General features: G+C 36.1%; 1 protein-coding gene and 1 pseudogene across 1 annotated transcript; one reads left to right on the top strand and one right to left on the bottom strand.

The window, feature by feature from the left end:
* The first annotated feature begins 3413 nt into the window (after positions 1–3413).
* LOC116124747 (cytochrome P450 71D10-like) lies at positions 3414–6600 on the top strand. Its single transcript, XM_031410481.1, has 2 exons — positions 3414–4329; positions 5741–6600. Exons 1-2 carry the CDS (start codon positions 3439–3441, stop codon positions 6350–6352), a joined length of 1503 nt encoding a protein of 500 aa, XP_031266341.1. The 5' UTR covers positions 3414–3438; the 3' UTR covers positions 6353–6600.
* A 1568-nt stretch (positions 6601–8168) lies between these two features.
* Positions 8169–9961, bottom strand: LOC116124702 (annotated as a pseudogene).
* Positions 9962–16009: the final 6048 nt, after the last annotated feature.

The following is a 16009-nucleotide window of genomic DNA, read 5'->3' as shown; positions in this document are numbered from 1 at the left end:
CACCTTATCTATTCATTATTGGAGCTGAAGCTCTTAGTAGACTCATCCAAGATGTTGAAGACAGAGGAGATATCAAAGGGGTTCCAATGAGGCATTCCAAAATGTGCATTAGCCACTTCTTTTATGTTGATGATTGTCTTCTCTTCTGTAAGGCTAACCAATTTGAATGGAACAGGTTGTTTAAGCTACTAGACACCTATGAAAAGAGTTCCGAGCAAAGACTCAACAAGGAAAAGACTTCTATATTTTTTAGCAAAAATACCAGAGATGATGTCAAGCAGCAAATTATCCAAGTGGCTGGGGTAAAATCCTCTCAACCTTATGACAGATACCTTGGACTTCCAACGTTGATTGGGAGGGATAGAACAAGAGGTTTCAAGCACTTCCTGGACCGAGTACGAGGCAAACTTAGTAATTGGAAGATGAAGTATCTATCACAAGCTGGGAAAGAAACTCTACTTAAGGCTGTTATTCAAGCACTCCCAACATATAGCATGGGTGTTTTTAAAATCCCAAAAACCATCCTACAAAAGCTGAACAGATTGACTAAAAATTTCTGGTGGGGTCAAAAGAAGGAAGAAAATAGAATTCACTGGTGTTCTTGGGATAAAATGACGCTGTCCAAGACCAATGGTGGATTAGGCTTCAGAGACTTAGAACTCTTTAACTTGGCTATGCTTGCCAAGCAGGGCTGGAGACTTCTTCATTTTCCTAATTCACTTGCTGCGAAAGTTTTATCTGCCAAATATTATCCTGAAGGTAAATTTTTAGATGCTAAAGTTAAAAGAACATCATCCTTTATTTGGAGAAATGTAATGGCAGCAAGGTCTGTTTTGGAATCTGGTCTGATGTGGCGCATTGGTGATGGGTGGTCCAAGGCCTAGATTTGGCAAGACAAATGGCTTCCTTCCTCATCTTCTTTTAAGATTCAAAGTCAATGCCTTGGTATAGACCCGGAGGCTAAGGTGGCTAATCTCATTGACCCCCAATCAAAATCATGGAAGTTGGATCTGCTCAAAGATTTGTTCTCTGAATCAGAAGTTAACATCATCCGTCAAATTCCCATCAGTGTCTTCAATAGACCAAATAAAATTGTTTGGAGATGCTCTCAAAATGGTATATTCTCAGTCAGGAGTGGATATCACCTGCAAGTGGAGTCCCAAATCTCATCCCGAGGCCAATCCTCTTCTGCAGCTAATGAAAATAAAGAGTGGAAGAAGCTATGGAAGCTTCCCATCACTAATGCCGAGAAGTTATTTTTGTGGAAAGCTTGCCAAGATATTCTTCCAACCAAGTGTAACCTTGTCAAGAAAAGGTGATTGAGGATCCTATTTGCCCTTTCTGTTGCTCAGAAGAAGAAGATGTCTTGCATGCTTTATGGGGCTGCGTTGCTGCTAAGGATATTTGGTCAAGTTGTTCTCTAACCTTCCAAAAGATGAATAACAATTAATTTCACTGAATTTAGAGAGCTCGTTATGGTTTTTATGTCCAAATTAGAGGAAAAGTTTTTAGCCGAATTTGGAGTGGTGGTCTCAAAAATCTGGCAAAGGAGGAACGAGTTTACTTTCAAACATTATATTTCTACTCCATCCCAGATCATTCACCATGCAACTCAAGAACTGGACATGTTAAAATCCTTGCTTCAATCGAAGACCTCTCCTAATGCTCACCCTCTGACTCTGGATCCCAGCTCACCAAGATGGCAGCCACCACCTGAAGGTATCTTCAAGGTAAACTGGGATGCAAGTGTGAGAAAGGAAAACTGCACAATTGGGGTTGGAATTGCAATTCGGGACTGGCAAGGTAGGTTTATGGCGACTATGTGAATGAAGAAAACCATGCTCCCAAATGCATTCTTGGTTGAGTCTTTCGCAGCTCTTCAAGCTGTCATTCTAGCAGCAGATATTGGAATCAACCAAATTATCCTGGAAGGGGACGCGCTTCAAGTAGTCAATGATCTCCTTAGGGATGAAGAGAATTGGGGCCAAGCTGGTCTTATCTCTAAGGATACTAAGGCACTTTCTAGGAATTTTCAAACTTTTTCGGTTCATCATGTTAAAAGAGCATCCAATGTGATTGCTCATACTCTAGCTAAAGATGCTTTAACCATTGATGATGTATTGGTTGAGCTTGAAGATGTTCCAAATTGTATTGGATCTTTAGTCGATCCTATTGAATGAATATAACTCATTTGATTTCAAAAAAAAAAAAAAAAAAAATACCAAATTTTAATAAGTGGTTGTTTCATGGGTGGTGTTACTTTTAATTTAATAAGTGGCGGTTTTATTATATTTGAATAAAATGGGTGGCTATTGTGAGATTGAGAGTTTCAAAGTAATTGGAGCTGTTATAATATTAATAAATTGGAGTAATTTGGAGCTATTATAATATTAAATTTGGAATGTCAGTTTGATTTTATTTTAAATAAAATGGATGGTTGTTACCATATTAATTCTTGGGAGAGTAACGTCCAAATAAAATTGTGTGTAAAAGGACTTAATCCTTTTTCATTTGTGAGATACTCCGATTATTTTAGCTCCCATTTTCATATTATGTCAAAACATTTTCAACTCTCATTTTGATATCATATCATCATTGCTCAATTACTTCTCTATTACAATTTTAAACCTATGTTAGAGTGTGCACTCCAAAATGATCATTGTATCCTAAAAGTCAGTCCGCTGTCGAGCCTTTTTGCACCACGAAGATTCTTCTAGTAAGGGTGGAATTTTGATCATAAGGGCAGTGCATTTGCACACCTTATGTTGTTACTCTTCATTTTTTCCTGATGTTGTTGCTCTTCATTTTTTTCCTGCTGTTGTTTAGTTGCTGTTTTGCTACTTTTTTTTTTTTTGCTGTTTTGTTTTTGTTTATGGGATTTGTAATAAATCCAACAAAAGCTATTTTTACTTTTTAGCTTACTATTTGATTTAATTAAAGTTGTATCATGTTAAGGAAAAATATTATATATCTTCCCATATATAATATAATGATCTAACATATTTGGTTAACAATGTAATGACTAAATCTATTAATTTAGGATTAATATCCACATGAAATTTACTCTCTTAAGTAAAAACCAACATCTACGTATTCTTTAATGAGAAATGAGCAAAGAAACCATTCGTTACTGATTCTCTATCATTTGTCAATTTCTTTTGGCTGAAAATTCAAATTTGTGAATTATTCCTATTTTGCTTATATTCTGATAAGAGTCCGTCCCTTCATGAACGATATGGTACCCGATTGGTGTTCTTCTAGATTTGTTTTGATTTGATTTTATCTAAAGAATGATATCGCACTCGGGTAGGTCGGACAATTATGAAATAGTATTGAAAGGCACATGTTTTTTATGTAATACAACCTTATAAATTCTAGCAATACTCACTTCGTTGAGAAGACCTCAACAAATACCATATTCAACACTCTCTCTTTCACATGGAGCTCGTCCTCCCCTCCTTCCCACTCCTTCTAAGCTTTCTTCTCTTTGTTTTCATGGTGCTGAGAATAAAGAAAAGATCCAAAACCAACTATGAAACTTCAAATCTTCCCCCTGGGCCACCGAAATTACCTCTTATTGGAAACTTGCACCAGCTTATTTCTGCCGGGTCTCTACCTCATCATGGACTGAGAGACTTGGCCAAGAAATATGGTCCACTTATGCACCTACAGCTTGGAGAAATTTCCGCTGTCGTTATTTCTTCGCCAGAGTTCGCCGAACAAGTGTTGAAAACTCATGACGCTATATTTGCATCAAGGCCTTACACTGAAATAACACGAATCGTATCTTATGATTTTAATGATATAGCCTTTTCGCCCTATGGTGAATACTGGAGAAAACTAAGGAGCATCTGTACGTTGGAGCTTTTAAGCGCGAAACAAGTCCAAAATTTCCGATCTTTAAGAGAAGAAGAGGTGTCTAGTCTTGTCAATTGGATTGCTTCAAAAGCAGGATCAGTGATTAACCTCACTGATAAACTTTTCCAGTTATCGTATGCTATCACTTCAAGGGCGACTGTTGGCAGAAAATGCAAAGATCATGAATTATTAATGTCTGTTATGGAGGAAACTATGAAGTTGCTGGGAGGTTTCGGTGTTGCCGATCTGTTTCCTTCAATTAAATTGCTCCAATCTATCAGTGGAAACGGGTCCAAAATGGAGAGGCTGCATCGAGAAACAGACAGAATACTTGAAAACATTATCAAAGAACATAAGATCTCTGACCTGAGTGAAGTAAATAAAGATCTTCTTGATCTTCTCTTGGAATTTCAAGGACGTGGTGATCTTCAATTTCCCTTGACTAGAGAGAACATCAAAGCCGTTATCTTTGTAAGTATTTTTACTTCTTGTACAGTGTTTAAGCACATACTTAAATATAATTAAACAGCATTTTTTTATTTCAAAAGGACTTTTTGCAAAAATGATAAATCGAGCATTTCAACTTTAATTCTGTATACTCAATATAAAAAAGAAAATAATAAATAATATCTCGATAATTACTTAAAAATATAGCATTAAAAAGTTTAAAGTTATGTGAAACCATGGTAAGAGCCCGAAGTGTTTTGCGATGACACGAGTCTCTGTTCTTGCCTTGTCCTTTATATTTTTTATTTTTGTCTTCCGTTTAACTAATTTGCTCATCAACTTTTTAATCGAGTGGTGTTGTTTAAGTCTTCACTAAATCTCTTTCTAAATCCTAATAATAATTAATATTTTAAGTTACAGTAATACAAAGTTCTGACACAATTTTTCACTCATGGTTTTCCTTTGACTCACTAAACTTCAACAAGTTTCAACTTAAATCGCAATACAAAGTTATTATTTGTCTTCATCATAAGTATAGGCTGTATAGGTGATAGGCGCACAGTGACAGATCAGGAGTATGACTTTAGGGGGCATCCAAACACAGATTTTTTATAGATAACATGAAATATTTTAGGGTTCATCCAGTATCATTTACAAAGTAATTTTTAAAGAGCTTGCTACAAAATTAAAGAAGAAATAGAATTTTGTTTATATTTCACAAAATTTTGGTGAGAATTTATTAGAAGTAAAATTTGAAAAGCAATATTACAAAAAGCGAAATAATCAAAATGCTTTTGGTATTCCCAGTTAGTATGAATCGAAGAATGACTCATACATTTTTAAATCGTTTTTTTTTTTTTTTTTAAAAACTAAAGACATTTTAGTTTTTTTTTTTCTTTGACCCTACACTTTAAAGATCGAAATTTTTGTTATTTCAATACAACAGTTAATGCAGTTTTTCAATGTTCTTAAATTTAGAATACGAAAATTATTGGTATAGATTATCAACAATATTTTCAAGATTATGTTATGTTAACTATTTGAAAGGACAAAAATAACATAAAACTTCCTTAAACTACTTTTTAATAAATAATTAGATTTCAATATATTTGAGAGTTTCATGTTTCTATATTGATTTATGCATGTATCAATTAATTTGAAATATTGACTGGTTTTGTTTGCAGTATGAATTTTCAATCTATCTTTATTTATACTATTTTAATTTATTCCCACTTGATTATAATACTAATAATATTCAAAAAATCACTAGAATTTATAATTAATATTATATATAGTTTAGAAGGTTTTGGTGTGACCAAGCTTATATAATATGCAATTATTGATGATATTTATAAATCTAATGGGGAAAAAAAAAAACCAAGGCCTGGGGTGTCCCCCTTTCCAGGATATATTATGATTTTAACTTCTTTTCCAGGATGTTTTTGCTGGTGGGGGTGATACAGCTTCAACAGTAATGGAGTGGACAATGTCTGAAATGATAAAAAACCCGAGATTGATGAAAAGGGCGCAGGATGAGGTGAGGGAAGTCTTCAATAGAAGAGGGAAAGTTGATGAAGCGGGCATCGAAGAAATGAAATTCTTGAAGCCAGTAATAAAAGAGACTCTGAGATTGCATCCTGCCGGTCCTTTGTTACTTCCAAGAGAAAATGGAGAGAGAGGTGAAATTAATGGATTCAACATACCTGCCAAAACTAAAGTCATCGTTAACGCCTGGGCGATGTCTAGGGATCCAAAATATTGGACGGAACCCGAGAGCTTCAATCCAGAGAGATTCCTTAATAGTTCTATTGACTTCAAGGGAAGTAATTTTAATTACCTCCCATTTGGTGCTGGTAGGAGAACTTGCCCAGGATCTTTTTACGGTCTGGCCAATGTTGAGATTGTGCTTGCGATGTTGCTCTACCATTTTGATTGGAAACTTCCTAATAGAATGAAGAATGAAGATTTAGACATGACCGAGGTATTTGGTTTGTCACTTAGAAGAAAAAATGATCTGTGTTTGATTCCCATTCCTTATCATCCATAGCCATAAATATAAGCAATAAATGGCTGTGTTAATGATAATCTATTCGACCAACCCAAAAAGACTACGGCCTGCGTGTGTGTGTTTCTATTTTTTTTTTTTTTTTTTTGGTAATATGAAGTCTGAATATGATTTGATATAAATTCATGTTTCGGACATTTTAAATATCTGTATTTTGACTAGATTGTGTGGTTTTTTTAAATAAATTTATAGCCATTGTAAAAGCTATATATATAATGAATAAAATCTTGGTGTGGCTTCTCTAAATGTTATTTTCAAAAATATTAATTACATATATTATTGATATGCCAAACGAAAATTAATAATATCAAAAGAATTAATGCCACTTATTGAAATTGCAATTATAGACATTATTATTATTATATAAAACTGAATGTTGGCTATAAGAATGTCACGCTTTCTACATTAAATAATTAAAATTACATATAAAACATTTTTATGGTCGAAGTCGGAAGTGATCAGCAGAAAATTTCTCGGTGCTAAAAATTTCAATACAGTCACATTTAATCCAATTACATATGTGGAACATGTATAATTTCCTTTTATAATCAAAACCTAAGTTAAAACAATTATACATGCGGCCTTCTAGATTGGCCTCTAGAGAAAAAAGAAAAAGAAGAGAAATTGAGTTTTTATTTTTTTTACCCGACTGTCAACTTTAGGGTCTCAGATGATTAGTTACTGTATACGCAAGCTAGCCCGAATACACCCGGTCACCAAAAAAAAATTGAATTTTTTTTTCTTAAAAGAGCTCACAATCCAATGGTGAATCTTCCTCCACTTTAAATGAAATCTCACTGTGTCGTTGATGATGATCTAGGTTACACATTGGTTTGTATCTGATAGAATTTGAGGTGGGTCTGACTCCTCACCCAATAAAGTCTTATTGAATAGGAATATTACCCCTTCTTATAAACGAGTAGGCTTAAGCGTGTCTAGTTGATGTGGGATTCGAACACTCCCTCTTACGGTAAGTTCATATGTTGGGTCATGTCTGTTATTGGAGGTAGTTGTCAACTCTAACTCCTCACCCGCTAGTCAAGCACTCAGCTCAACTGGACCTGGACTCTGATACCATGATAGAATTTGAGGTGGGTCTGACTTATCACCCAATAAGGTCTTATTGAATGAGAGAATTACCCCTTCTTATAAACCAGTAGGCTTGAGCGTACCTAGTCGGTGTGGAACTCCAACAGTATCTTCATTTGCTTTTTTATTTTGCTTCATTAGTGGAAGTACCCAAATTTTGTAGTATACATAGTGTTTTTTTTTTTTTTTTTTTCATGACTTCGCTAAAGATCAACAACTACAAACGAGGAAAAAAAAAGCCTTATTTTCTTACATATATCAATAAAACTTCCGCGAAAACATTCATGTACTCAGCAAACTGGACAAGAATATGAATAAAATTAATGACATAGTCGATACATTTAAACATTAATTCATTTAACTAGGTTCTATTATTCTTTGTTCTGTTAATTAATTACTCAATCTAACTTTATTCTTCAATGATAGAGTTGTTGGTATGTACATAACATTAGAATAAAAGGAGTGGAAAAATTTCTGAAACAGAATTCAAATATGTTCTTTCACTTTATTACAAGCACAAAACATAAACACTTACATAACGAGAAAAATAAACATGAAAGATTACCATAACACACTCAAATACATAATATTCCACACATTAATTATTAATGTTGTAGATATTAGACATTATGATGCTGTTCATCACCATCTGATCCATTACTTCCCCTTTGTGGGTTTCTTGATTTTTTGAAACACCTTTTCATCTTTTTTATGAGGCAGAATACTGTGCCAGAAGCAGAATCGCAATCAAGCAAATCCAAATATATAATACAGTAGTTGCAGCATATCCTTGCGCTATGTCCGTTTCATCTAATTCTGTAAAAGCATATATAGAGAAGAGATAAGCAACTGTTATTGCCGTGATTGCAACCCACAGGATCACCATCAAAATCTACGTAAAAAACCTGCGCTTAAAAAATGGTAAACCACTTACAAGCAGTTATATGATGGAAAGGGACGCAACAAACCCTATGGTGTTGAAAACGACAAAAATATTATAATAAGCCTTGTTTGAATCAGCCAGTATTGACTGCCCTGCCTTGTGATCTGGTTCAGATGTGGAGGCGCCAACTTGGAGTTGGCTAGTGTCTTGCCATACGCCACCAGGAGGATTCAGACCAGCTTGAAATGTGACAGTAGCATCAGTGATGCTACCACCATCAAGGCATTATTCATTTCTTTCAACCAATCATCTTTCTTCTCAACAGACTTTTCTGTAAGGCTACCTTGAGAGTGCAACATATTAATTTGATTATTGTCACGAGATTTTAAGGTTCTAATTTCGGTGGACCTAAGTTCTTGTGTTGATACAGCAATGTCCTCTGCACTAATTGCTCCCTTGTTTTGAAGCAACTCCACAATTTCAAAATCTTTCAAATCTCTTTTGCTTCGTGTTAGAATATCCAAAGCCGTAAAACCACCTTTATTAAGAGCATTCACTTTTATTGCATTATTAGTTGTCAAAACTTTATTGCCTGCACATTAAATTTCAGCGCTTAATGGGACAGTAAACTAATTTATTGGCATAAAAACATTCCTGAAGAATTTGTCAGCAAATTTGAGTAAAAGGCATGCATGTAGTAATGGTAATTATTGGTTCCCCCAGTGATAATCTTAAATATGAAACTAATTTAATTAGACTTTCACATTGATATTTTATATGAAAGACTATTGACTGTATGAAGTACTCTGTTCTTGCCAAACACAGTGGAAGATCATGCATTTTCATGTTAAAGCTATCGTCCTTCCCGACCCCAACCTCGCTTAATCTTAGAGTTTCTTTGAGACAAACATATGTCATATGCACTATTAACTTTAGGTGTAGTCAATTGTAGAAGAAAATCTAATTCCAATATTAGCCAATACGCAGGTAAACGAAAACGAAAATACATGCATTAATTATACAGTCTAACTCCTTAAACGTACCTGAACTTGTTTTTTCTGCCACAGCTAGATGCAAATATGCAATAGAGTGTTGCCATCATCATCCTCAGAATTCATAAACTCATGATCGTTTATTGCCTCCACCAAGAACTCCATTGCCTCCAGCTGGTCAAACCTCACGAAGGCATGTAAAATTGTTTCACCTCGTTCTGTCAACATTCGAGCCGCATTAGGTCTCCCTTTAACGAACTCTTTTATGACACTAACATGACCCTTGATGGCTGCAATATGTACAGGGTTTTTTCCGTCACGATCACGAACAAAGCACATTTCAGGATTAACTGATACCAATATTTTAACTATATCTAAGTACCCTTTTGAAGTTGCTAAGTGAAGTGGTGATGATTTACGGGAATCAAACACTCCGGCTAGCTCAGGCTTTCGACCAAGAATTTCCTGCACAAATTCTGCATGACCAAGCATGGAAGCTATGTGCAAAGGTGTCTCTCCATAACAGCTCACAGTAATTCTATCAAGAATTAGAGCATCCTCTTGAAGCAAGTTAAACAACGAAATTATATTCCCCTCTACCGCTGCTTCATAGATTCTTCTTTCCATTTTTTTGTGATAATGACTCACAAAATTCTTTCCCTTTTAGTGTTTTATCATACGTGTTGGAATTGTCGACTACTTCAGCATTAATGGGTTATGCAGATGCATTCGGGGGTCCTGCTCCTCAGTCAGCGGGTGGGGGTCATGAGGGTAGTGTCCCCGGGCCCTAGGCGGTTTGGGCCTTTTCCATGAAGTGCCACCGAAAGATTTGTTTAAGTTATTAATTCCTCATTGGGTTTGGGCTTGGATAGAAATTCTTGTAAAACTAGGTTTAGTTTCTTAAACCTAGTATATAAACATATTCTTCTCTTGTTATGAGTGCGATACCAATCATAGGGCAATTCATTCATTTTAAACGAGAGAGGTGAGGCAGTATTGCAATAATATTGACTCAGCTGGACGTAGCTAATATTGGGTGAAACAGGGTAAATTGCACATATTATTTTCTCTATTTACTGTCAGTGATTTGTTTTACTATTATTTTGTTCTTGTATTTGTCTCTATTTCATTCAATTGGTATCAGAGCTTTCAGGTTAGTTAGTTGTGATTTAGAGATGACGGGATCAAGGGTTGAAATTGAGAAGTTCGACAGCAAACGCTTTGAGCTTTGGAAACTGCAAATGGAAGATCTGCTCGTTGATAGGGATTTGTGGGGTGCAATTGTGAATGATAGGCTGACAGTCGGGATAGTCGCTGTTACAACGAGTGAAACGTCTGGAACTGCATCGTCAAGTACGCTTGGGTCTAAACCTGCAATGGCATCTGGAGGAGAATTATCAGCGACTGATTGTGCCATACTTGCAGAATGGGACAAGATGGATCAAAAAGCCAGAGGTTTGATTCGCATTTGTCTTGAGGACTTCGTTCCAACGAATGTGATGGATCAGGATACGGTTAAGGGTTTATGTCAGAAGTTGGAAAAAATGTATCCGAGTAAGTCTTTTGTGAACGTGTTGTTCCGTGACAAGAAACTCTACAATCTTCGTATGCATGATAGGGATTCTTTTGCTGCACATTTAGATGATTTTAATACTCTGGTGAATCAACTGTTGGCTGTGGATGTACAATTCACCGATGGTGAGAAAGTGGTAACATTATTATGCTTGCTACCGGATACATGGGACAACTTGATTATTGTGATTGGTGGTGGAGGATCGACACAGATGTCGTGGGAAACTATATGTTCTACATTGTTGGTAGAGGATATGCAGCGAAGAGGTTTAGAGGGTTCGTCTAGGGATGCTTTAACAGCTAGGGGGGATGAAACTTTGATAGGAATTCTAATAAGTCTGGCGACAGGGGAAAGTCGCGAGGTAGATCTAAGAGCAAGGATAAAGGTAAGATTAAATGTTGGAGATGTCAGGAATTCGAGCATTCTAAGAAAGATTGCAGAAACAAACCAGTAAAAGGGAAGGAAGTTGAAACCTCATGTAAACGAGAATCAAATGGTGATATGTATGTGGCTGCTACGTGTATAGCTAGATCGGACCAATCAATTTGGTATGTTGATATTGGTGCGTAATTCCATATGACGCTTTATAAGGAATGGTTCTATGAGTATAAGGCATATAATGGAGGAAATGTTCTATTAGGAGATGATACTGTTGTGAAGATTGTTGGCCACAGGAAAATCAGGCTAAGGTTGCATGATGGGTTAGTGAGGATGCTCTCTAAAGTGATGCACATCCTTGGTATGAGTAGAAATCTACCCTTTGTTGGAACAATGGTTGACGTAGGTATAGTATTTAGTTGTGACAGAACATCCTGCAAAATGACTCAAGAATCTATGGTTATTGCACGAGGAGTTTAACATGGTACACTTTATAAACTACAGGCATCAATTGTAGGAAATTTCTTTTTGGGTGGTTATGTTTTGAAAAAAGAGGCTGAAAAAGAAATTGATTCTACAACATTGTGGCATCAACGAATGGGGCACATTGGGGAGACGGCTTTGTCTACTTTGGTGACTTAGAAAATGGCTGAAAGAATTCCTAATTGCTCCATGAGTTTCAAGTTTTGTGAGGATTGTTTATAAGGCTAACAGAACCGGGTTAGTTTTCAGTCGACAGGCATGAGAGCAACAGAATTTCTAGGGTTAATTCATAGTGACATCCTCGAGCCTACTACAGTGGAATCTATTGGTAAGTCCAGGTATTATATATATTCCATTGATGATTTTTCTAGATATTGTTGGGTTTATTTCATGCGCAACAAGTCTGAAGCTTTTAAGAAATTTCAGGAATTTAAAGCTTTAGTTAAGAATCAATTTGACAGAAAGATTAAAGCTTTGCAAACTGATAATGGCAGTGAGTTTTGCTATGGTAAGTTTGAGTAGTTTTGTGCGACATAAGGAATTGCAAGGCAAAAAACTACACCTTACACACCTTAGTAGAATGGAGTGGTTGAACGCCTCAATCGGTCACTGTTAGAGAAGGCTAGGTGTATGCTAAATACAACGGATTTAGGGTCTAAATTTTGGGCTAAAGCAACTGCAATGGCTTGTTATTTGAAGAATCGGTCTCCCACTTCTTCCGTTAAAGACATGATGCCATATGAAGCTCTGTATGATAAGAAACCTAATATGTCCTTTATTCGGGTTTTTGGTTGTGATGCGTATGTGTATGTACCAAAGGAGAAGAGAAGCAAGCTTGATAGTAAATCTAAGAAATGCAAGTTTGTTGGGTTTAAGAATGGCATCAAGGGGTACAAGTTGTGGAATCTTGTGAGTAGAAGCATTATCTACAGTAGAGATGTAATCTTTAGAGAGGTAAAACAACATGTGGGAGCTCTTGAAGATATTGAACAATCAAAGAAATTTCAGTTTGATGTGACTACAATAGAGCAAGAGGGGGAGGAAATTCCTAATGTTGTTGTAGAGACTGATAACTTAGAGTCTGATCATGAAGATCAATTTGATAGTATCGATGATAAGGGTTTTGTGGATGGTTCAGCGGATGAAGTTGTGGTGTCACCAACTTTGACAATATCTACAGGAGTTAGAAAGGCACCAATTCGTTTCTCTCTAATTGCCTTGAGTGGATTACATGCTTTGAATGTGACTGGTGATGAACCTAGGAATGTAAATGAAGCAAGAGCCATGGAAAATGCAAATATGTGGGACGTTGCGATGAATGAGGAGATGCAGGCACTGTACAAGAATAGTACATAGGTCCTATGTAAATTTTCTAAGGATAAAAAGGCAATTGGTTGCAAGTGGGTGTTCAAAAGAAAGCTGCAAGTAGATGGAACAATTGCAAAGTGTAAGGCAAGACTCGTTGCAAAGGGATTCTTGTAGATTGAGGGTGTTGATTATGGTGAGATTGTCTTACCTGTGGCCAAGTTAACATCAATCAGGTATGTTCTATCTATTGCTGCTGCATATAATCTTGAAATTGAGCAACTTGATGTAAAGGCGACATTCTTACATGAAGATTTAGAAGAGGAAATTTACATGAGGCAACCTAAAGGGTTTGTATGTAAAAGGAAGGAAGACTTGGTGTGTAGGTTAAGGAAGTCTCAATATGGGCTTAAATAATCACCAAGGATGTGGTACCAAAAGTTCGACTCTTATGTTCTTCAGTATGGTTTTAGTCGCAACAACGTGGATCATTGTGTGTATGTTAAAAGGTTAGAAAATGTCTTTGTTATTTTAACTTTATATGTAGATGATATGTTACTGAAAGGGAATAGCAAGGAGTTGATAAATTATGTGAAGGGTTTGTTGGTGGCACAATCTGACATGAAGGATCTTGGAGCTGCAAATTTTATTTTGGGTATGCAAATTACAAGAGATCGTCAGAGTTGTAAATTGTGGTTAGGGCGGAGAAAGTAAATTGAGGAGGTGTTGAAGAAATTTAACATGGTAGACTGCAAACCTGTGAAGACTCTTATGACTTTGGGAGTGAAATTGTCTAATAATCAGTGTCCTAAGTTTGAGGAAGATGTTGAAGAAATGACACATGTGCTGTATGCTAGTGCTGTAGGTAGTTTGATATATGCCATGGTGTGCACGCGACCTGATATCGCACAAGCTGTGGGAATTTTAAGTCGCTTTATGTCTAATCCTGGCAAGGAGCATTGGAGTGCTACAAAGAGGGTTCTTAGATATCTACATGGGACTCTGATTTAGCATTATGTTATGGGGGCATGGCAACTGAGGATGAGCGAGATGTGATAGGATTTATGGATGCTGACTGGGGAGGTGATCTCGAGAGTAGGCGTTCTACAAGTGGATATGTATTCTCTTTATTTGGTGTTGCTGTTTGTTGGATGAGTAAAAGGCAAAGTACTGTGACTTTGTCGTCAATTGAGGTAGAATACATGGCATTGACACATGCTGGCAAGGATGCTATGTGGCTTTGAAGATTGAGTTTAAAGCTTGGTTTCAAGCTTGATGCTGTGAAGATAGGGTGCGACAACCAAGGGGCTATTTACTTAGCCAAGAATCCAACCTTTCGTTCATGGTCAAAACACATTGACATACAATACCATTTCATGAGGGAAATGGTGGAGGAAAAATTGGTGTTGTTAGAGAAGGTTGATACACTTGTTAATGTTACAGATTTTCTTACCAAAGCTGTAAACTTAGCAAAGTTTACATGGTGTATTGATGAGGTAGGCCTTCATTGCATGAAGTATTCGTCAAGTGGGAGATTGTTGAAGTTGTCGACTACTTTAGCATTAATGGACGCATTCGGGGGTCCCGTTGCTTAGTCAGAGGGCGGCGGCCCCGTTCCTTGATGAGCAGGCAGGGGTCATGAAGGTAGCGCCCCCAAGCCCATAGATGGTTTAGGCCTTTTCCTTGAAGGGCCGCTGAATGATTTTTTTAAGTTATTAATTCCTTATTGGGTTCGGGCTTAGGAATAAGAATCCTTGTAAAACTAGGTTTAGTCTCTTAAACCTAGTATATAAACATATTTTTCTCTTGTTATGAGTGTGATAGCAATCATAGGGCAATCCATTCATTGTAAACGAAGAGATGAGGCAATATTACAATAATATTGACTCAGTTGGACGTAACGTATATTAGGTGAACCATGGTAAACCGCGCGTATTATTTTCTTTGTTTACTGTCTGTGATTTGTTTTACTATTTTATTTTGTTCTCGTATTTGTCTCTATTTTGTTCAATACACCTGAACAATGCGCAAAAAAAAAAAAAATTCTTTGAAATCTTATCTTTGGTTGTGTATTTGTGTGGTTTAAAATCTTTGAAGAATGTTCATATAGTGAGGACAACTGTGACTTATCTAGTATGAGTACACAAGTTTCTTTCTATGTACACGTCACTAAGGAAACCAGTTGAAAAGACGGTGGGTTTATACATATGCAATAAAAGAGTAAATGACTTTTTCCCACCCTAAAAGTTTCAAAATACCACTTTCCCACCCAAAGTTTATATTCCGTTAATACCCCAAATATACTTCACTTTCTCAATCGGTGTTTGACGAGTTACCAAGAGTCAGGATAAAAGGGTTTTGTATATTGGAGACCGCTGGATCGAATAGTGGTGATTAATTGAATTTTAGCAGCCGAAATCAACCAAAAATCAGCTAAGAATAGGAAAACCTAATTTTACAGTGGCCGGCAATCAAGGAGAAATCAGGTGACGAAATGGGAGGGGTATTGTAGAAAGGAGACCCAAGGTTCAAATGGTGGTAATGAAAACAATTTTATTGCCAGAATCAACTGGAATTGACTTTGGGTAGTAATAGAATATTAACTTTGAATGAAAAAGTGGTATTTTGAAACTTTGGGTAGAAAAGTGTCATTAGGGCAACCCTTAGGTGGGAAAAAGTTTTTTACTCTGCAAAAAAATTCCAAATATCGGGCACACATTAAATAATAGGATAATATTACACATTAAATAATAAGGATAATATTCCATCTACAAACTTTATATATATTCGCTTATTCAAACTCATGTATTTTAAGATAATTGGATGATTTTAAATTAAAACAAATTAAATAATTAAAGGAGATTAAGCTAGTAACCATGTAGCCATCCCAAACATTTTAAGGGGTTGTCCAAATAAAACAATATTTAAAAAATCTG

Source organism: Pistacia vera, unplaced genomic scaffold (assembly GCF_008641045.1).
Source record: "Pistacia vera cultivar Batoury unplaced genomic scaffold, PisVer_v2 Contig155, whole genome shotgun sequence".
NCBI lineage: Eukaryota > Viridiplantae > Streptophyta > Magnoliopsida > Sapindales > Anacardiaceae > Pistacia > Pistacia vera.
This window is presented reverse-complemented; position numbering and strand designations above follow the sequence as displayed.

Bases quoted from the DNA above. Each gene is read 5' to 3' on its own strand.
- LOC116124747 (XM_031410481.1), top strand. From the start codon at position 3,439: ATGGAGCTCGTCCTCCCCTCCTTCCCACTCCTTCTAAGCTTTCTTCTC. The intron at 4,330-5,740 runs GTAAGTATTTTT...CTTCTTTTCCAG, and splicing joins ACATCAAAGCCGTTATCTTT to GATGTTTTTGCTGGTGGGGG.